This window comes from Chelonia mydas, chromosome 2 (genome assembly GCF_015237465.2).
Source record: "Chelonia mydas isolate rCheMyd1 chromosome 2, rCheMyd1.pri.v2, whole genome shotgun sequence".
Lineage (NCBI taxonomy): Eukaryota > Metazoa > Chordata > Testudines > Cheloniidae > Chelonia > Chelonia mydas.
In genome coordinates, this window is record NC_057850.1 from 86997978 (window position 1) to 87019736 (window position 21759).

General features: G+C 44.8%; 1 protein-coding gene across 3 annotated transcripts in view; it reads left to right on the forward strand.

The window, feature by feature from the left end:
- RAB31 (RAB31, member RAS oncogene family) overlaps positions 1-21759 on the forward strand; it is a 106671-nt gene that overhangs the window by 50001 nt on the left and 34911 nt on the right. For 2 of the 3 annotated variants that reach the window (XM_037892872.2, XM_043539885.1), the window contains exons 2-3: positions 4643-4722; positions 9043-9124. In XM_037892872.2, coding sequence (XP_037748800.1) covers positions 4643-4722; positions 9043-9124 — 162 coding nt within the window. Of the gene's footprint in view, positions 1-4642; positions 4723-8459; positions 8735-9042; positions 9125-21759 lie in introns of those variants that run through there. The other variant, XM_027824771.3, reaches the window with a different exon arrangement.

A 21759-nucleotide genomic window follows, 5' to 3' on the forward strand; every position in this document is an offset into this window, starting at 1 on the left:
AAATGGGAAGTTAGTCACAGGATCTCCTGTGTTTCCAAAGCAAGCTGTTTTTTCAATGTGTGTGTTCTTATGCAGGTTCTTTTATGTAAAATATTGTGCAGTATTCTTGTGTATTTGTGTTTGCAAAACCCCCTAGTCATAGATGGATTCTTACCTAATTCATCTTATATAAAAAACCCACCCATTGCTTGGAAAGAGACGGTAGTCAAGAATAAAACAATTGCTACTGCATCTTGCATAATTATGAGACTGCTGTTTAGTGAGCAGTCATATGTGTAGTTTCTTTGTGAGTTTGGTGCTTGTACCATTTCAGACGGAAGAATAATTAAGGTAAACTCTTTAGGCTCTTCAGTATATGTTTGTAAATTGCCCAGCACACTAGGCCCCTCACCTGGCTGAGAGTCTCTGGATGCTACTGCATTATAAAGGTTAAATAATAAGGCCCCAGTTATGCAAGTGAGTAACTCCCTAGTCCAGTTGAACTCCTTGGACTACTCACATTCTTAAACGTGTGCAGAATTGAGGCCTAGATTTATGTTTAAAAAAAAAATCTCACACTCCTCCAAATTTAAACTAAAAAAAACCTTGACTTTCTCTATTTCCTTAACTTTCCTTGCCTATGTATGGAGACTTAGTACAGTGGATGGTCACACCAATCAGCTGTCCGTCCTTGGAATGTGACTTCAGAAATATATTGGACTCTTACTTTCTCTAATCTTCACTTATACTTGTGATATATTATAAGCAATTTATGCGTAAATTCCTGTTAGTTTGTAAATTGGCTGCTGAAATCCAGTAATCCTACTTGAGGCTGTATATTTCCAGCATTTTCCTTTACAGTGATGTGAGCATAGAGGAGCCAGATTGTGTGGTGTTCTGTGTATGTTTAAGTATCAGGGTACAGAAGCTTCCGGGTATGTCTGTTCAGCAGCTGGGAGCACGTCTTCAACTTTGAGAGAGCAGGATTCTGTGAGTCAAGTTGAAGTGTGTTCAGTATGGGAGGGTAGCAGCCAGGAGCTATCCACATTTTGAATAAAAGTTGGCCTGTCTCATGAGATTTCCAGATCAGTTTTGCAGAGCAGAGGGAGACTTGGATAAAATTCTGAACTCTGTGTACTTCTCCCACTGAACATTCAGAGGTTCACTTGATGCTATTGAACCTCTCCTTTCTCCTGTTTGCTTATGTCCATACATCTTAGTTTATATTTATATTATGGATGTGTTTATGCTGGGGTGACTAGTGATGACTAAGTATTGTGAAAAAGAAGCAAGGTAAAAAGCAAAACATGACATTAGTCCCATGAGCCATGCACCTAATATCTTTCCTTAAGCATAACTTGTTAAAATGAGAGTAAATAAATTCTGCATGCACCCCAGGCATGTGTCAAATATCCCTTTCACTAGAACAGACTTTATGTCCTGGATCCCTTGTCACATGGAGTTGTATTTTTTTGTGATTATTTTAAAGAACAAGTTGCCTTTTTCCCCCCTCATCAGAGCTCCCCTATTTTACAAGGATGATGACTTCTGAGTAAGTACAGACTCCATTCCTTAGGGTGCAGCTTGATTCCTGGGGGCAAATCTCAGCTGCTGTAAATTGTCCTAACTCCATCCAAGTCAATAGAGCTGTGGCAGCTTACACGAGCTGATGATTTGCCATCTGGTGTGCATAGTATGTTTTAATACGTATAGCCACACAGTCTGTCTAAAACAACCAGATTACATGAGTTATGAAAATTGGCAAAGTGCAGAGCTCAGTGAACTGAAGAATAAGGTTGTTGGTGTTACCTGCTTGAACAAATCCTGTTTAGGGTCTGTCCCTGGTGGCAAGACAAGGAACATCCTCAGATCTGAGGGAACAAGGTTTATGGACAGAAGAGCAATACAGCAGGGCAAAGTCCTAAAGCAGATGGTAGCAGAAGTATTTTCTATTGCTCTAGTATTGACACTATTTTAATGGAATGCATGTATTACTTGCCAGTAAGCAGCAGATGCCGTCACAAGCTGGGACTTCTCCCACCTGCTTCGTTGCAACAATCCTGCCTTCTTTAGCCTCTGCAAGGTTTGTCTGAAAGGCGATGGTTACTCTATGTTTAGTAAACTTGATTGACTCTGATTTGCGATAAACTATTTCTACTAGTTTTCCAGAGTGGTGTATGGAATGTTCACACATCCCAATCCACTTTCCAGGTGTGGTGGAGCAGGAGGGTGCCCCATTGGACAGGTGCATGAGAATATATTAAAAATTGTCCAGATAATTTTAAAACTAGCTATGGAATGATGGTCAACATTTTATTCCCCTCCCCCACAAATGCTGCTCTAAATATATTCTGAGGGCTAGTCAAAGCAGTCACAAGAGTACAGACTGAAAGCAAGTGCCTTTAGACTGGAGGCTACTTGAATGCAGGCTGGGTGGCTGGACACATATCTAAGTTTAGCTGCAATTGCTGTGAAGGATGTAAGAGAAATAGAAACCACTAAAGCTTGGTTAATGTAAATGGGAAGTGGGGAAAATCTAAGACTTTAAAATTGGTCAAAGAACTAATTAGCATCCTCTTACAAAATGAGGCAAGCTCCAAATTCAGCTTGTAGATGCCACAGCCGTGCCAAAGACCAAATCCCTCTCTTTTGTGAGCTGTAATTGGACTTGCCACTGGCCTATTAAGGCAGCTGGAAATAAATATGTATGGCAGTGAGGTGGCATCAGGTCTAGTGTCTAATTTTAACTCTGGAGAGGAAACAACTTAGCCACAAAAGGGAAATGCAATTCCGCTGTGCTCCGTTTGGTTTTCTAAAGCACGGTTAAAATCTGGAATAATAATTATATTATTCAGTAAAAAGAAAAGGAGTACTAGTGGCACCTCAGAGACTAACCAATTTATTTGAGCATAAGCTTTCGTGAGCTACAGCTCACTTCAGCGGATGCATTCAGTGGAAAATATTATTCAGTGTTGCCACAGAGGACTTCTTACAGTGTGCTGTGCTGTCCTGGGTTTGGTGACTCTGCAGCAACATCAGATGGAAATGATAACGAAGGTGAATTCTGGGGATAGCCACAATGTTTGTGGCTATTGACTGGAATCTGCTAGGCTAGTTTTAAATACTGTTGCTCTCTTTTGAACTTTGTATATCGATTGCACATTGCAGATAAACAACCATCTGTGCGGAGTGAATATTTATTATGACTTGGAAGCAGACTAAGTAAGGACAGCCTTGGATTAGAGATGAGAGTTTAAATGATGCTTTTCTAGTAAGCAAGGTTTTCCCACCCTTGATTCTTATACCCTTATTTAAACAAGGGAGAGGGAGTCTAAATATTTGGATTTCTTTTTTCCATCTTTGAAAAAGAAGATCTAGGTCTGCAAAAATGATTACAGAAAAGACACAGCCAAGTTTTCTGTATTATTTCTATGGTGCCAATAGCATTGCCCTGCCTCAATTTGGAAACCTGTCAATTCTAAAACCATTTAATATATTTTGTAAGTCTGACACAAATTGAACTTATTGATCATGGGACTGATTCAATTTCAATGCAATCAGTGGGAGTCTTTCCCACTGACATTTTAATGAGTTGGCTTGGGCCTTGGCTCTCATTGTTAATGTCCATTCAGTAAATGGAAGGGTCTGGATTAATACCTTTTCAACCTCTAGAAGAAGCCCTGTATATTTCTACTGTAGCCTAAGGAATCCCCCTATTTACTTACATCTCCCTGTACTACTTAAGGTTCTGTGGAGTGGTCAAGAAGTACTGGAAAATGCATTTTTGGCTGGAAGTTTTGCTGCGGTATAATGCAAGGAACTTCTTTCCTTCCCTTTTTTATCCAGAGGTTCTGAATATGCTTCATATGCAGTACTCCTCATATTTATCCCTACTGACTGGGAAGAATGATGAGACTGGTACCCAGTAATGAAAACAGGCTCTCCCACATAGCAATGCAGACAGCAACCACTGAGACACTTGTCCTTCTGTTTTTATTAATACATTCAGTTTCATAGACTCCATAATGCATCCTACAAGTGCATTTCTAGGGGATTATTGCATATCTTGGGTGGTTAAAGTCACTCAGTCCTTGGCTTCGTACCTTATTAAAAGCACCTGAGACATTCTATAAATGCTGAGAAAGGCACTTATTTATCTCATAATGAAAAGACTTTGTTAGCTATTTATTTTGGAAGTATACTTACTTGGGCCATTCTTCCCCCAGCCCCACAACTAATTTGCTGCAAGTTGGTTTTGCTCAGCAAAGTAACTATGGATTTTAACATGCAGTATTTATTTTATTTTGAATGAGTAAATAGCTAAATGTAAACTTTTATAATCAGTGACAATTTCTGAATGTAAACTCTACCTCCCCCCACCAAAAAAAGAGTTGAGGTTGTAAAAGGATGGAATTTTAGAAATGCAGAAGAGTTAAATGAATAACTCCAGTTATGATAATGGCACTTACAAAAACAGTTAATGAACTATTTTCTTTTTAAACGCTTAACCTGCTCCACTTGCCTGTAGAGTAAGTTTGTTTTTTGGTTGAAGAAAAAAAAAGCGCTGATTAATAATTCCTATTACCACCTGAACAGTGAATTTTTCTACTGAAGTTCAGATATCTGTACCTTGTGAATTTATTGTTCTTCCTTTCATTTGCAGGATACTGGGGTTGGGAAATCAAGTATAGTTTGTCGATTTGTCCAGGATCATTTTGATCACAATATTAGCCCTACTATTGGGTAAGTACCCTGTATAATCTTTTCCTTGGAATGTTTCACTGCTGCCAAAATCGTTGTCATACTTCTATCTCAAGTGTCTTCTCCTCCCCATGTTAACTTCCCTACGTTTCCCCCTCACTTCTCTGATGCCCTGTTCTGCACTCCACTAACTTCCCTTTGTGTGTGTGTGTGTATGTGTCTTGCCTCACTCTCTGCTCATGTTATTCGTTACATTTAGAATAGCCTCTCCATTAATATTGACCAAGTTTTTCTTCCTTCTCAACAACTCCTGAACACTCACCTGATTTGTGAAGCTGTCATGAACACACATCAGTACTGTGTTTTGTATTGTACAGACTCATGACTGGAAGCTTTTTACCCTCTAAGCTCTGAGTACAACTATGGGGTAATGTAAATAATGCTAGGTTTGGGTCTGCTCTGTGGGTGATGACACACATGCCACTAAATGTCCCCTTTCAATGTGCTAGAGTGACTAGGAAACCTGAGTAATTCAGGACCAGATTGTTCAGTTCTCATGGAAAGCAGAATAGGACGTGAGGCCAAATTCTGCTCTTATAACTAAATATGGAGTTGTTCTAGATTTGCACCAATGTAAATGAACAGAACCTGAGTTGTTGTTTCCTATTCTAGGGGCCATGGACCCAGTAAATTCAGATAAATTAATTTATTTGTTACCACTCTCCTTTTAAGTTATCCTCCTCTTCATGGTAGCACCAATCCCGCACCAACAGCCTCTTAGCTCCGGCTGTTGCACTGTGTAAGTTTCCTTTTTACTTGTCAAGAGCTTCTAGTTTCAAATGATGTCTTGGACTGTACAACACTGATGTAGGTCTCAAAATATAGGACTAAATTCAGCCTTGACATAAGTGTGTTCAGTTTCCATTGAAGTCAATAGAATTTGCACTTAACTCCAGGGCTGAATCTGAACTTTTGAATTTAAGAAACCATGACCTATTCTAAATGATGTTCACCAACACACCTACAACAAAGTAATGGTATTAAGAATTTTACTATTGAAGGATTCCTTAGAGTTCTAAAGTGTAGGTACTGTCAGACAAGGTATAAGTATTAAAAGTACCTGCTTCCACATGCAGCAAAGCTTTCTTCTATTCCTGAGAATTCTGCACCAAAAAATTAAAACTTTCTGCAAATTTTATTGGTCAATAAATAAACGTGGAGGCTCCAGCATGGCAGTGGGGAGCATAGGCCGCTGGCTGCACGAAGGTGGGAGATCACCCTGCAACTGCCCCCCCCCCCCCCGGGAAACAATCCTTACACAGCACAAGGGCTGGTCCTGTCTCAAAATCACCCCAGGGCCCTGCCCCTTTGCACCAGGCATGAGCAGGCAGGCTCAGCCTGGCAGGATCCAAGTGTGGAGGGGCTCAGTGTGGGAGGATCCAGGTGAGGGGTCAGAGGGTTCTGTGTGGGGCAATCTGGGTGCAGGCAACTCAGTGCGGGGGCCAGGTGTGGAGGAATCTTGATGCAGAGGGGCACATTGAGTGGTTCCAGCTGCAGGGGCAATGGGATGCTGCAGGGGGATCCAGGTGCAGGTGGTTGGGGCTCAGCAGGGGGGTATGGGTGTAGGAGGATAGGGCTCAGCAGTGGGGGGTCTGGGTGTGGGGGAATCAGTAGGGTGGGTCCAAGTGCAGCTGGTTGGGGCTCAGTGGGATGGGGGTCATGGGGTGATCCAGGTGGAAAGGGAGTGGGGCTCATCAGAGTGAGGGTTCAAGTGCAGGGGGTGGTCTGGATACAGGAGGTGAAGCTCGGTTGGGTGGAAGGTGCGGGGGATAAGGCTTGGTGGTGGGGTCTGGATACACATTTAGTGGATATGGGAACAGCTCCCCATACAGTGACCCCCTCCCCCTGTGGTTGAGGAGCAGTGGGGGAATGGAGGTCAGTGCAGAGCTTCCTGAAGCCAGGGAAGGTTTCTAGGGGTGGGTCTGACCTGGCCCTGGCCACTTCTTGCAGGGAAGAGCAAGTTCTGACCTCCCTCACCCCCAGCCAGCTAAGACTTGCAGCTGAGTCTGGTGCAGGATAGAAGCCACTGGCAAGGGCGTTCCCAGCCCTACCCCCAGCAGTAATGTACCACTCCGCCAGCTGCTCCAGGCACCCGAAATTATGTGCCCGTGCTGCTGGGGAGGGGCACGTGACCAATCTTGTGGCTTCCCTTTGTGTCCCCATCAGAAAGCTTTTTTTTCTGTGAAGAAGAAAAGAAATCTGCTGGGCACATGAATTCTGCATGCACGCAGTAGTGCAAAATTCCCCCATGAGTAGAATTTTTTCTAGGTTTATATTGCATCACATTCTCAGGTTTTAATAAGACCGGACAATGCATCATAATCAGACCAAATATAATTCATCTGCATCTATTTTTCACAGAAACTGCAGAACTTCTAAACCCAAAGCATCACAAGCTAGCTCCTGTCAGTCATTTAACTGGGTTTAATTCAGAGTTCTCCCCTTTCCAACACTTATCTCCAAATCCTCAGCCCTGCATCAATTGGAAAACTTTGAAGACACTTGACTTCCCTACGGCTGAGGAAGCTAATACACCTTGTCCGTAAAGGAATTATTTGGGTGTGAACAGTTGCTCTTGTTTTGCAATTTTATTTATTTCATATCTACTTTAATATCATTATGAAAAGTAAGCTTTTTTTGTGTGTGATGTTGAGGTGGCTAAAAGCTTTCAGCTGTAACACACTGACCTTTGCCTTGGGATGCACAATTGGAGTCCCAGCTGGGGATTTTATGACCAGATTCCAATACAGTTTTGGATGACTGAATTTAGCAAATGGAGGAAGCTAGGCGGAGAGGAGGGAGCAAGGAAGAACATCATCACTAGCAGTATTGATTAGGAAGACATTTGCTCATAGTGATTAAATTAATGGGAACCTGAGTGGTCCTTTAGTTCTAAACCACTATCAATCCTTTATCAAAGTAAAGATATTCTACCCCTTTGAGAAGAAAATACAAATTTTTCATAATTGTCATGTTTAGGGGGAAAAGATTTTATATTTGAAAAAAAAACAACCCACTTTGGCCCATTAGTGTACTGAGTTAAATATTACTAATATGTTTTGTTACCTTATGTTTTCTAAGTAGGACAACTACGTAGGTAAGGGTTTTTTTTTTTTTTTTTGCCAAATGAACTAATGTTCTAAATCCACAATTCTAGTAACCTCCTGTAGCTGCTGATGTTCTGAACTTCCTGTTTTCAAAGCTGTGAAGTGTTGCATAATATGGAGAGCAAAAGAGTGATAGTTGGAAACATACAACCTCAAAATAACCAAAGAAAATACTGTTCTTCCTGTGTTACTTCATCTTTTTGTATCCAGTGGAACACTGTTTGAATTGAGCAATTTACAGATGGCTATCCAGGGAACCTCTTGTGTATCTTTCCTAGAAAATGTTTCGAAAACACATGCCATGTGATGTAATCTGGTGTATTTCTAATGCAAAACACATCCTATCAGATGCATCTTTATACATCAGGGATAACAAAGGTATCTTTGCAGGAATGGTTCAGCAGTGTCTAGAAAGAAACACAATTCTACCAGAGCCTGGGCAATCTCTTTCAGGCCTCCTTCAGCTCAAACACTGTTGTACAGAGCAAACCTATAAATGTCTAGCCTTCTTTCTTAAAGGGATACAATTTTGAAAACATCACATTTCTCTCTGAAAAAATTCTACCTATTATTGTTAGAAGTAACAAGTAACATTACGGTGCCCAAGATTGGAGGGGATTGGGGCTAGGACTTTTTGGTGTGTTTACTTTGTACTTTTGGCAACACTTTGTGTATAGTCTGTTCAGCTGTTTTGTTGCTAGTCACTTACTTTTCCTGTCTCCTACACTAGCATGATGAAATCACTCATTCACTGCTTGGTGGGGTGATAACATGTACACTCATCCCACTCCTTGCAAGAGGATGTTCACCAGGATCAGCAACAACAACAAAAAGAACCTGAAGTGCCAGCTGCCCAATGGACAGGCATGTGCACGAGAAGAAAGGAGGTATGGGCCCCAGGCACGTTTGGGGCTGGTGCTCTTGAGCCTAACCAGAAGGATCCCTCTAAACCTCACCAGAGGAACAGAAAAATCCTAATTTGCATAAGCATAACTAAATCCAGGGGATACTACTGAATGGACGCTCTACCAGAAAACGACTTTTTTCAACCCTTAGTGGCCTGGCCTAACCAAACAAACCTGCCCGAAGTCTAGAGTTGATATAAATTTGGAATATTGATCCAGTGAATTTCATTTGTTAACCTCACAGTGAGTTTGGATCTGAACAACAAACAGTTGGTACTTTCTCATTTCAGTGCATCCTTCATGACTAAAACTGTGCCTTGTGGGAATGAGCTTCATAAATTTCTGATCTGGGATACAGCTGGTCAGGAGCGGGTGAGTATCACTGTGTGATATGTTCTGTTAAAATATTTAATACTTGTATGCCACTTCTCATCTTCACAGGTCTTTAACAAACATGTTTAATGAATTCTCATACTACCTTGTTAAGTATGTCTCAGAAACTAAGTATTACTATTCCCATTTCACAGATGGGAAAACAGAAGCAAGCAGGTTAAGTGGCTTGCCTAAAAGCAGAGACCACTGGATCAAGTTTAAACTCCTGCCCTCTTCTACAAAGCCCTGTGGAACTCTGCTTCTGCCTGTATATTGATTTACAGGCTGATTCTGATCTCTTACTCTGGAGGGTCACATACTTTGACCGCAATTGCACACACCACAGCCACGACTCCCTGCAACACCTCCCTTCATCCCCGCCATTCTCCCATCTACCACATGTCCGGAGCTCTGTGTGGTCCTCCATTTCCCCCTTTCTTGAATGCCCCTGCATTATCCATTTCCCCCAAGGCAGGGGCTTTGTGTGTTTTCCCTCATTTTCCCCCTCTGCCAAATGGCAGGGGTTGTGTGTGCTCCCCATTTCCTCTTCCCCACATGCCAGCAGGGATGCTGGAACAATTTGTATAGTGGGGATGCTGAGAGACATTGAATCAAACTGTAACCCCTGCATATGATGGAAACCACTTCAAGCCAAGGGATGTGGCAGCATCCATAGTTCCAGCACACATGCATGCCAGCAACCCACATTTTCCCCTCCCATTCTGTGCACCCCCATTTCCCGTCACTATTATTTGTTTTCTGTCTGAGAGATAAATCATCAGGGTGTCAGCATTTTAAAACTGTACTGGGACCTTGATCAGAGCTGAGATGAAGAGCATTGTTATGCTGGATGGCATTAATGGCTGTCATCAACCAGTTATTTGATTTATAAGCCACGACAATGGTGGCTGAAGCTGTGCTTGTTCTGCTAACTAGATGCCAGGGCTCCACCTGTCCCCCATTTTCTCCTTCCTGTTTTCTAGTTTTCACCAAAATCAGTAGAATTCTGCCTTCTCATGTTTATAACTTCCCTTGAAGTTTTGGAATTTGATGGGATGCAGCATTCCAAAGTTTTCACATTATGTACAAACACAAACAGAAAAATGCCATTGAGCATGTGGTCATACTTGATATGACCACTACCTAGGGGGTTGTGAAAAGGGGATATTGTGTATGCCAGGTCTATGACTCCTGGGAATTCCCCTATACTGGGCCAAAATCCAGGTAATCAGTTAAGCTGGCTTCACTGAATGCCCTCTGTGCACTGTCAGAATGACACATAAGAGGGATGGGAAGCAAGCTGAAGGAGGGTTTTGTGCAGCAGGATTTGGCCCAGTGGATTTATACTGGTAAGAACCAATCAAGCTCCTAGCTTCTTATCACACTATCCCATTGCCTTCTCTGCTCTGCTAATAATGCCAGTTTAAGCCTTGATGTCCTGTTTGTCTCCTTAAAATTGTCTCTTTGCCCTTTTGCATGCTGCCTTTATGCATAAAATTTCTTGCACGCTGGTAATGAAGTGGGGAATAAATTATCTGTAGAATCCCACTATCCCTACAAACACTCTGATCTACTTCTTCCTTACTGTCTGAGGCCAACTTTGTATCACCTCTGACTTGTTCAGCTGGGATTTCGCTACGCTTCTCCCTGTGATGTACTCAGGGTATATGGCTTCAGCTAGCCCTGCTCCACATTTGGAAGGGTTATCTGTGAAACCCATTTTCCTCAGGGTATCCAGTACTGCTTCAACCTTTTCCAGATGTGTCCCCCAGTCTTGGCTGTGTATGATCACATTGTGCAAGTAAGTATATACCTGGCACGTGGGCGTAATAGCTTATCAATGAGGCATTGGAAGGTTTCAGGTGCCCCATGCAATCCAAAAGGGAGGAACCTGTACTGGTCATAGAATCATAGAATATCAGGGTTGGAAGGGACCCCAGAAGGTCATCTAGTCCAACCCCCTGCTCGAAGCAGGACCAATTCCCAGTTAAATCATCCCAGCCAGGGCTTTGTCAAGCCTGACCTTAAAAACCTCTAAGGAAGGAGATTCTACCACCTCCCTAGGTAACGCATTCCAGTGTTTCACCACCCTCTTAGTGAAAAAGTTTTTCCTAATATCCAATCTAAACCTCCCCCATTGCAACTTGAGACCATTACTCCTCGTTCTGTCATCTACTACCATTGAGAACAGTCTAGAGCCATCCTCTTTGGAACCCCCTTTCAGGTAGTTGAAAGCAGCTATCAAATCCCCCTTCATTCTTCTCTTCTGCAGACTAAACAATCCCAGCTCCCTCAGCCTCTCCTCATAAGTCATGTGCTCTAGACCCTTAATCATTTTTGTTGCCCTTCGCTGGACTCTCTCCAATTTATCCACGTCCTTCTTGTAGTGTGGGGCCCAAAACTGGACACAGTACTCCAGATGAGGCCTCACCAGTGTCGAATAGAGGGGAACGATCACGTCCCTCGATCTGCTGGCATTGCCCCTACTTATACATCCCAAAATGCCATTAGCCTTCTTGGCAACAAGGGCACACTGCTGACTCATATCCAGCTTCTCGTCCACTGTCACCCCTAGGTCCTTTTCCGCAGAACTGCTGCCTAGCCATTCGGTCCCTAGTCTGTAGCGGTGCATTGGATTCTTCCGTCCTAAGTGCAGGACCCTGCACTTATCCTTATTGAACCTCATCAGATTTCTTTTGGCCCAATCCTCCAATTTGTCTAGGTCCTTCTGTATCCTATCCCTCCCCTCCAGCGTATCTACCACTCCTCCCAGTTTAGTATCATCCGCAAATTTGCTGAGAGTGCAATCCACACCATCCTCCAGATCATTTATGAAGATATTGAACAAAACCAGCCCCAGGACCGACCCCTGGGGCACTCCACTTGACACCGGCTGCCAACTAGACATGGAGCCATTGATCACTACCCGTTGAGCCCGACAATCTAGCCAGCTTCCTACCCATTTTATAGTGCATTCATCCAGCCCATACTTCCTTAACTTGCTGACAAGAATACTGTGGGAGACCGTGTCAAAAGCTTTGCTAAAGTCAAGAAACAATACATCCACTGCTTTCCCTTCATCCACAGAACCAGTAATCTCATCATAAAAGGCGATTAGATTAGTCAGGCATGACCTTCCCTTGGTGAATCCATGCTGACTGTTCCTGATCACTTTCCTCTCCTCTAAGTGCTTCAGGATTGATTCTTTGAGGACCTGCTCAATGATTTTTCCAGGGACTGAGGTGAGGCTGACTGGCCTGTAGTTCCCAGGATCCTCCTTCTTCCCTTTTTTAAAGATTGGCACTACATTAGCCTTTTTCCAGTCATCCGGGAATTCCCCCGTTCGCCACGAGTTTTCAAAGATAATGGCCAAGGGCTCTGCAATCACAGCCGCCAATTCCTTCAGCACTCTCGGATGCAACTCATCCGGCCCCATGGACTCGTGCACGTCCAGCTTTTCTAAATAGTCCCTAACCACCTCTATCTCCACAGAGGGCTGGCCATCTCTTCCCCATTTTGTGATGCCCAGCGCAGCAGTCTGGGAGCTGACCTTGTTAGTGAAAACAGAGGCAAAAAAAGCATTGAGTACATTAGCTTTTTCCACATCCTCTGTCACTAGGTTGCCTCCCTCATTCAGTAAGGGGCCCACACTTTCCTTGGCTTTCTTCTTGTTGCCAACATACCTGAAGAAACCCTTCTTGTTACTCTTGACATCTCTTGCTAGCTGCAGCTCCAGGTGCGATTTGGCCCTCCTGATATCTTTCCTACATGCCCGAGCAATATTTTTATACTCTTCCCTGGTCATATGTCCAACCTTCCACTTCTTGTAAGCTTCTTTTTTATGTTTAAGATCCGCTAGGATTTCACCATTAAGCCAAGCTGGTCGCCTGCCATATTTACTATTCTTTCGACTCATCGGGATGGTTTGTCCCTGTAACCTCAACAGGGATTCCTTGAAATACAGCCGGCTCTCCTGGACTCCCTTCCCCTTCATGTTAGTCCCCCAGGGGATCCTGGCCATCTGTTCCCTGAGGGAGTCGAAGTCTGCTTTCCTGAAGTCCAGGGTCCGTATCCTGCTGCTTACCTTTCTTCCCTGCGTCAGGATCCTGAACTCAACCAACTCATGGTCACTGCCTCCCAGATTCCCATCCACTTTTGCTTCCCCCACTAATTCTACCCGGTTTGTGAGCAGCAGGTCAAGAAAAGCGCCTCCCCTAGTTGGCTCCCCTAGCACTTGCGCCAGGAAATTGTCCCCTACGCTTTCCAAAAACTTCCTGGATTGTCTATGCACCGCTGTATTGCTCTCCCAGCAGATATCAGGAAAATTAAAGTCACCCATGAGAATCAGGGCATGCGATCTAGTAGCTTCCGTGAGTTGCCGGAAGAAAGCCTCATCCACCTCATCCCCCTGGTCCGGTGGTCTATAGCAGACTCCCACCACTACATCACTCTTGTTGCACACACTTCTAAACTTAATCCAGAGACACTCAGGTTTTTCCACAGTTTCGTACCGGAGCTCTGAGCAGTCATACTGCTCCCTTACATACAGTGCTACTCCCCCACCTTTTCTGCCCTGCCTGTCCTTCCTGAACAGTTTATAACCATCCATGACTGTACTCCAGTCATGTGAGTTATCCCACCAAGTCTCTGTTATTCCAATCACGTCATAGTTCCTTGACATCACCAGGACCTCCAGTTCTCCCTGCTTGTTTCCAAGGCTTTGTGCATTTGTATATAAGCACTTGAGATAACCTGTTGATCGCCCCTCATTCCCAGTATGAGGCAGGAGCCCTCCCCTCACAGACATTCCTGCCTGTGCTTCCTCCCGGTATCCCGCTTTCCCACTTACCTCAGGGCTTTGGTCTCCTTCCCCCGGTGAACCTAGTTTAAAGCCTTCCTCACTAGGTTAGCCAGCTTGCTGGCAAAGATGCTCTTCCCTCTCTTCGTAAGATGGAGCCCGTCTCTGCCCAGCACTCCTCCTTCATGGAACACCATCCCATGGTCAAAGAATCCAAAGCCTTCTCTCTGACACCACCTGCGTAGCCATTCGTTGACTTCCACGATTCGACGGTCCCTACCCAGGCCTTTTCCTTCCACGGGGAGGATGGACGAGAACACCACTTGCGCCTCCAACTCCTTTATCCTTCTTCCCAGAGCCACGTAGTCCGCAGTGATCCGCTCAAGGTCATTCTTGGCAGTATCATTGGTGCCCACGTGGAGAAGCAGGAAGGGGTAGCGATCCGAGGGCTTGATGAGTCTCGGCAGTCTCTCCGTCACATCGCGAATCTTAGCCCCTGGCAAGCAGCAGACTTCTCGGTTTTCCCGGTCAGGGCGGCAGATAGATGACTCAGTCCCCCGGAGGAGAGAGTCCCCGACCACCACCACCCGCCTTCTCCTCTTGGGAGTGGTGGTCGTGGAACCCCCAACCTCAGGACATCGCATCTCATGCCTTCCAACCAGCGGAGTCTCCTTCTGCTTTCTCCCCCCAGACATATCATCTGGTCCACTCTCCGCAGTGGTACCTGTGGAGAGAACATGAAAGCGGTTAGTTACCTGTGTCTGTGTTACTGGAACCCGGACATTCCGCTTACCTCTTCTGGAGGTCACATGTTGCCAAGCTTCTTCACTGGCCTCTTGGCTCCTCTGTGCAACCTGCTCTATATCTTTAGAGCTTTGTGCCCCTAGAAGCCTATCCTGAGTTTTGTCCAGAAAATCCTCAGTTTCTCGTATACAACGCAGGGTCGTTATCTGTTGCTCCAGACCTTCAATCTTTTCTTCCAATATGGAGACCAGCTTGCACTTTGTACAGACAAAGTCGCTTCTGTCCTGTGGAAGAAAGACAAACATGGCACATCCAGTGCAGGTCACAACAGCTGAACCCCCCCCTTCAATATCACCTACCTACTATGAGCTTCCTCAGAGATGTTTGCAAGATGTAAGCCTCACTGGGCTCACTGCAGGCGAACTCCCAGGCAAACTCCTGCTGTGAGCTGCTCTGCTGTCCCCGCTGCTCAGCTGGTTCGCTGCCGCTCAGCTGGTTCGCGAGGCTCTGGCTATTTTTAAACAGCCAGGCTTCCCTGACGCAAATAAACAGACACCCTAATGCCCGCCCCCCTGCAGGCTAGCAGCCAATCAGACACTCACTCAGGCTCTCTCCTTGCCCTCCCAGCAAACACACGCTCGGATACTTCCTCAGCAAGCAAACACACACACACACACACACACACACACACACTCGGATACTTACCAGTCCCAGGCAAAGTCCTCCTGGTCTAGGCCTTCTGGTGTAGAAAAAGCAGTCTCCTCCTTGGCAGCTTCTGCTAGAGGGATTTGCCAATAGCCTTTGAACAGGTTGAGGGTAGACAAGAATCTTGCTTTTCCCAACTGGTCTATGAGCTCATCTATCTGAGGTACGGGGTAGGAAACAAACTGGCACAACTCATTTAATTTTCAGAAGTCATTGTAGGACCTTGTGGTACCATCTGGTTTAGTTATCAGAATGATTGGGCTGGACCACTAACTATGGAAAACTTGGAAACGCTGCTCCAACATCTTAATTTCTGTACTTATTTCCTCCCTTTTATCCTCAGGGATCCGGTATGGTTTAAGCTTTACATTCACTCCTGATTCGTGATGTGCTTCTGTGGTGCTGGCTGGCTTCTCTGAAAACATATCTTGGTTTCATTCAATCATCTTGACAACTTCTAGAAGCTGTACAGGGATAACTCTGGAGATATTTTGACTCATTCCTGAGGCTTATCTTCCCGCAGTAGTATCTCTAGGGTGACCATATACGTTTCTATGCGTTGCCAGGGCTTGAATAGGTTAATGTGATGTTTGCTCCTGCTTTGGCCTCTATTACTTTGTATGGCCCCTGCCATCTGGCCAATTGCTTGCTTTCCTTTGTGGGCACCAACACCTTTGCCTGATCAGAAGTCTGGAATTTCTAAACCCTTGCTTGTCAATTATAATAGACTTGTTGGTCTTCCGTGGCTTTTTCCATATGTTCCTGCCCTACTGGGATGACTTGGGATATTCTGTCCTGCATCTGCATGACCTGTTCAATGACATTGGTTCCTTGATTAGGCTGTTCCTTCCAGTCTTCCTTGGCAATGTCCAATATGCCACAGGCACGATGACGATATAAGTAGAGTGACCAGATGTGCTGATATTAGGGGTGCATTGTCTTATTTAGGCAACCTATTACCCCCCTCCTCCGGTCCTGGTATTTCGCACTTTGTATCTGGTCACCCTACTGGGTACTTCCCTTATAGCAAACATTGGGTAGAGTAGCAAGATATCCTAGTTTTTTCCATCTTGACTTTCTACTTTCTGTATCATGCTCTTCAGTGTTCTGCTGAAGCGTTTGACCAGGCCATCAGTCCGGATAGTAAACTGAAGTGCATAGGGCCTGTATTCAGTGTATCACACACAGCTCCTTCGTCAACTTTGATACGAAGGGAATCTCTTAATCTATCAGAATCTCCTTGGATATTTCCATTACCATCTCATAGTAGGGCTTCTGGTCCTCTCCACACAGGAGTGAGGCCAGGAGTCACACAAGGCTGTTTTTCCAAACATGAGGCGATATGCCTTGATGTCATCTGTCATCTTCTGTAGGTAGCTGCTAGCCTTTAAGGATTGAGTTCCATCATGACCACCTCTTGTAGTAGTCAGGGCGTTAGCGGTCTCTCTACTTCCTGTAGGGTGGCTTGGTCCTGTGTTGCCTGGTTTATCAGCAGTTAGTTTGTCTCCTGTTATATTTGTACAGACTTCTGCTGTGCAGCCACCTGGACTCTGATAACATCCTGTTGTGCTGCAGTGCCCTGCACCAGCACCTTCACCGTGTCATCCATTCTCCAGAATGGTTTCTGGGATAGTCTGCTGTGCCAAATCCCACCTCTGGTGCCATATGTGGCAACACACCTTTCATAGTGTCAAAACTCAGTGTTTCTCCCTCTGGCGTTGAGGGCAGAGGAGGGGCCTGGAGTAAATCACACCTGCTTCAGAGGTTTGATTCTTAATGTTGGTTTATTGACAGGGTAGGCCCTAGAAGTTTCTTTAAACAAAAAACGTTTCCTAACTCCCCTGGAGTAGTGCCTCCAATAGTTCTAAGGCTACGTTTCAGTCAATGGTATTTTTAGTAAAAGTCACGGACAGGTCATGGGCAATAAACAAAAATTCACGGCCTGTGACCTGTCCATGACTTATCAATAGTACCAGTGAATAAAACTTGGGGGGGCGGGCGGGCAAGGGCAGTGGCATGTGGCCTGGGAGCCCAGCAGCAGAGTTTGGGTGTGGGAGGGGGCAGAGGGTTGGGGCACGGGATGGGATGAGGTGGGCTCTGGTCAGCGCTTACCTGGGGGGCTCCCTGGAAGCAGCAACATCCTCCTCGCTCCGCTGCTAGGTGGAGGCGTGGCCAGGGAGCTCTGCATGCTGCCTCTGCCTGCAGGCACTGCACCTGCAGCTCCCATTGGCCGCCTCCCAACCAATGGGAGCTGTGGGGGCGGTGCCCTGGGCAGAGGCAGCATGCAGAGCTGCCTGGCCACGCCTCTGCCTAGCACCTGAACGAGGGGGATGTTGCCACTTCTGGGGAGCCCCCCAGATAAGTGCCAATTAGAGCCTGCCTCACTCTGTCTCGTGCCCCAACCCCCTGCCCCCTCCCATACCCAAACTCTGCTGCAGACTGTCCCAGCAGCAGTGCCTGGAACAGGGGCTGCCTGAGCTGCCCCTGAGCAAGGTGCACCAGCCTCTGCAAAAGTCACAGAGATAACAGAATCAGTGACCTCTGTGACAAACTTGCAGCCTTACTGGTAACCAGTTGCCCACTCTGGGCCCAGTTATGGTGGGAACCAAGGCCCCCTTCCCAAACAGAAATAAATGCAAGATTTCCTTTATAGAGAAAACAGCTGTTTACCTAGGAGAAGCCTTTTTCCCCTTACTGCACACAACCCTTCTGCAGCTTGCTTCTCTTCTCTCTCTCACTGGAAGAGGTTTTCAAAGATCAGAGGCTGCCCTTAATTGGATTCAGGTGTCCATGATTAACTTGAGGTAACCTCTTTCAGTTCATAGGAAAAAGGGCTTTGACCATTCTAACATTAATATGCCTGCTTTAGCTACTCTTAGAACTGTCAAGTCTGACTTTGTCACAGCTGATAAACCCCCAAACACCACAATCCATTGTTCCATCATGATGTATGCCTGCTCTAACTGGGAAACTGCATACTTTTACTGGTGTCACTCCTGATCTTTCTCCTCCATCTTCTTTACTGTCCCCTGTGTAGTAGCATGTCTGAAACTAGATGGTAAACTCCTCCACGCAGGTATCTTGCTGCTTTTTTTTTTTAAAAAAAATTGCATCATAAGGCACCTAGCATGCACTTTTTCTAACTGTGTTCAGGCTCACTTCCTGTTCTTAGCAACAAAATTACTTATTTTTCTCAGTGTTTTGGTTTGGCTTAATTCTTAAATTTAAGTCCAAATGTGGGAACACGTGTGTGCGTACATTATAATCAGGGCCTGGTGCCTTCTGCATTTCCACAGCTGCCCAAACTGGTGCCACATCTGCGCCCTGATACAGAAAGCTCTTCTACTGCTTTCCCACTCACCCTGGTTTCAAAAAAAGCAGAATGGTCATGTGCTGACCACCACTTGGTTCACTCTGACTCTAATCAGAGGTCTGTTCACCCTGCCCTTCACTCCACTCAACCCCCAAAGCCACCACGCCTTTTCACATGCGGACGTGTAAATAGGAGAAAGAATACAAGAAGATGGACTGTCCCTACATCCCCCAGGGGTGCTGGAACAATTTGTACAGTGGGGGTGCTGAGAGCCATTGAACCAAACTGTAAACCCTGCATATGATGGAAACTACTTCAAGCCAGGGGGTGCGGCAGCACCCCTAGTTCCAGCACGGATGCATCCCCTGAAGATTTCATGGCAAAGCAGGAATAGAAGCAGCTGCACTTAACTCTCCTCCCCCTAGCAGAGCAAGTAGTGGCAGGAGAGGGGAGGACGCCCCCAGTCTCTCTATCAGACAGAAGGATTGAGTTCCTTCTCCCTTCCCCTCCAGGCTCTGCAGTCAGAAATGCATATGACTGCAGAACAAAGCCCTTCCGGGGGGTTCAGCTAAAGTGACAGTTAAGACCTACAGACAATAGTTCTGACAGGAGCTAATAATAACAACCATACTTAATAGTTCCTCATCCATCCATCTCACTGTTCTTTACAATGAGGCATAAATAATATCTCTATTTAACAGGTGGAGAAACTGATAGAGAGCTTCAAGTAAAAAAAAATTCAAAACTTGGGCAGACTCAGATAGTCATGCAAGCACTCCGCCAGGGCTCAAGTCTGTTGGGCTAATTAGAGCTGGCATTTGGCTGTGCCCAAGTTGTCTGAGCACTAGTTCTGGCTACATGAGGCCACTGAAAAGCTTAAACTAAAAGTATGAATATAGCATAGATTAATTTTCTTCCTTAGGAGTTTACAGAAAATGTAGCACATCTTAAAGGAGCAAACAGCAGGCCTGTTCCTCCATAACATCTTCAGGAGCAGTTCTCTGTTTCTGTCCTTCTGCACCCCCAACTTCTTTCCTTCTCTGCCTTTGATCCTCCAGTGGCATTTGAATCAATATTTGGGCTTCCTCTTGTAGGGTGACCAGATGTCCCAATTTTATAGGGACAGTCCTGTTATTCGGGGCTTTGTCGTATATAGGCGCCAGTTGCCCAATCCTGATTTTTCTCACTTGCTATGTGGTCACCCTGTCCTCTTGCCTCCTCATCCTCGCCCATCTTCTTCCCATCATGTCTAAAACTAGCCTGCATTTAGACAGCTCACCAGTAGGTGTCCAGACCTCATTAGCAGATGCAGTTTTGTCATGTGTAATAACATTTAGCATCTGGTTGTAATTTCCAATCACCTCTGAGAAGCCAGGATGCTTGTATGGATGCTTTAGGAAATCCCACTGAGCACTGGAAACTCAGATGGGCATCCAAATGGCTGTTTGTATCAGCTCAAACTTTTGGAAACTTTGGCCACAGTGTGTATGAAAAACTGGAGCAGGAGAAGCAGTTCAGCACAGTCACCCCACAGGCCGGCCAGCCAGAGCTTGGTCACAGAAAACCAGATTACCGCAAAAGTCAACACTTAACAAAAGCTATTTCCCTCAACCACAGGGTGTTTTAACTCAGACTCACAGCTACAGCTATATGGGAACCAGAATTTCCTTTTAGCAGGAAATCCTGCAATTTCAAAATTTGTTTTAGTTCCAAATCAGAACAAATTGCCAAATTTCAAACTTTCCCACAAAGCAAATTTTTTGAAAAATTTCATTTTGGGTCAATTGAAGCATTTCCTTTCAAAGTTGAAATGTTTTATTACAATTTCAATTTTTAAAAATGTATATTTTAGAATATAAATTATAATATAAAACATTTTCAAAACAAAAAGTCTCCATTCCAATAAGGTCCAACCTTATCAAAATGCTTAATCTCAATTTTTTTCAAAACAAAAATTTCATCAGAATAAACACATTCCTGTGGTAAGTTTTGAATTGGACAAAAAGGGCATTTTCTGTCGGAAAATTGTAACAAGCTGTACTTGCAGCCTTTCCCCAGACATCTTTCTTCCTGTTCCTGAAGCAATTACTTTCGTAGCCCTGCCCTGGAGCGCCTGTGGGAGCCTGAGTTACTATTAACTCCTCATTTGACAGGAGTGCCAAGTGACTGCTTCACATTCCACTTCTGCAGCATTTAAGCACAAAGTGTGAAAAGCTGCTGTAATTTCCCTTTTCAGAACCCCTGACCAATCAAAGCAGCTGCCTAAGAGGAAAGAAGTTTTATCTCTGCATTTCTTCAGGGGTGGAGGGAGGAGAGAATGGTGTAGTCAGAACAAAGCAGCTTAGAAAAAAGATGGAAAAAACAAACAATGAGAAATTTCCATGCCTAACCTATAACAATCTGCCACCGAGCTTGGACTGAGTACTGGCAACACAGCTCTGCCCCTAATTCATGAAGTGGATTTAAAAAAAATAAAGAGCCTGCATAAGTAACGCTAGATGGAAAATTCCAGTTCCTAAATCTGCATTTTTAATATAAAATGTTTTAATAAAAGCCTACAGCAATTTTTTGCAGTATGATGAGAGAGTTAGAAAATGGGGTTCGGAAGCAGACTTCCTGCCTTGACAGGGATAGGAGTGAATGCTCAGTTTGTTGTACAGTGGATGCGCTGAGCTTCCAGAGAGACTTCTGGCAGCGCTGCATGACTTTCCAGTACCACTTATTGAGGAGAGTGTAGGGTGTTTTGTCAGAAAAAAAGAGAGCTGATGCACCATCCTTCCCTTTCTAGTGAGGAGGATTTGAAACCTCAGCAGCATATTTAAAAACATCCCTTTGCTTCTCCCTGTTTAAGTATCAATCTCTGATGTCCCAGTTTCTGTGATCACATGCTGTCAAATGATCCCACTTATTCCACTTTCCAGAGGGTCACTTTTCCTCCAGCTTGCCTTTTTTTCCTTTAGTGCTTTTCCTCAAACTTGCAGTGCTGCCCTGAACTGCATGGCTAAAATTCGTGACAGTTTTGTTATCGTGAGCAAATATTACCCCCCTACAACCAATCTCATCTCAAGTTAGCTA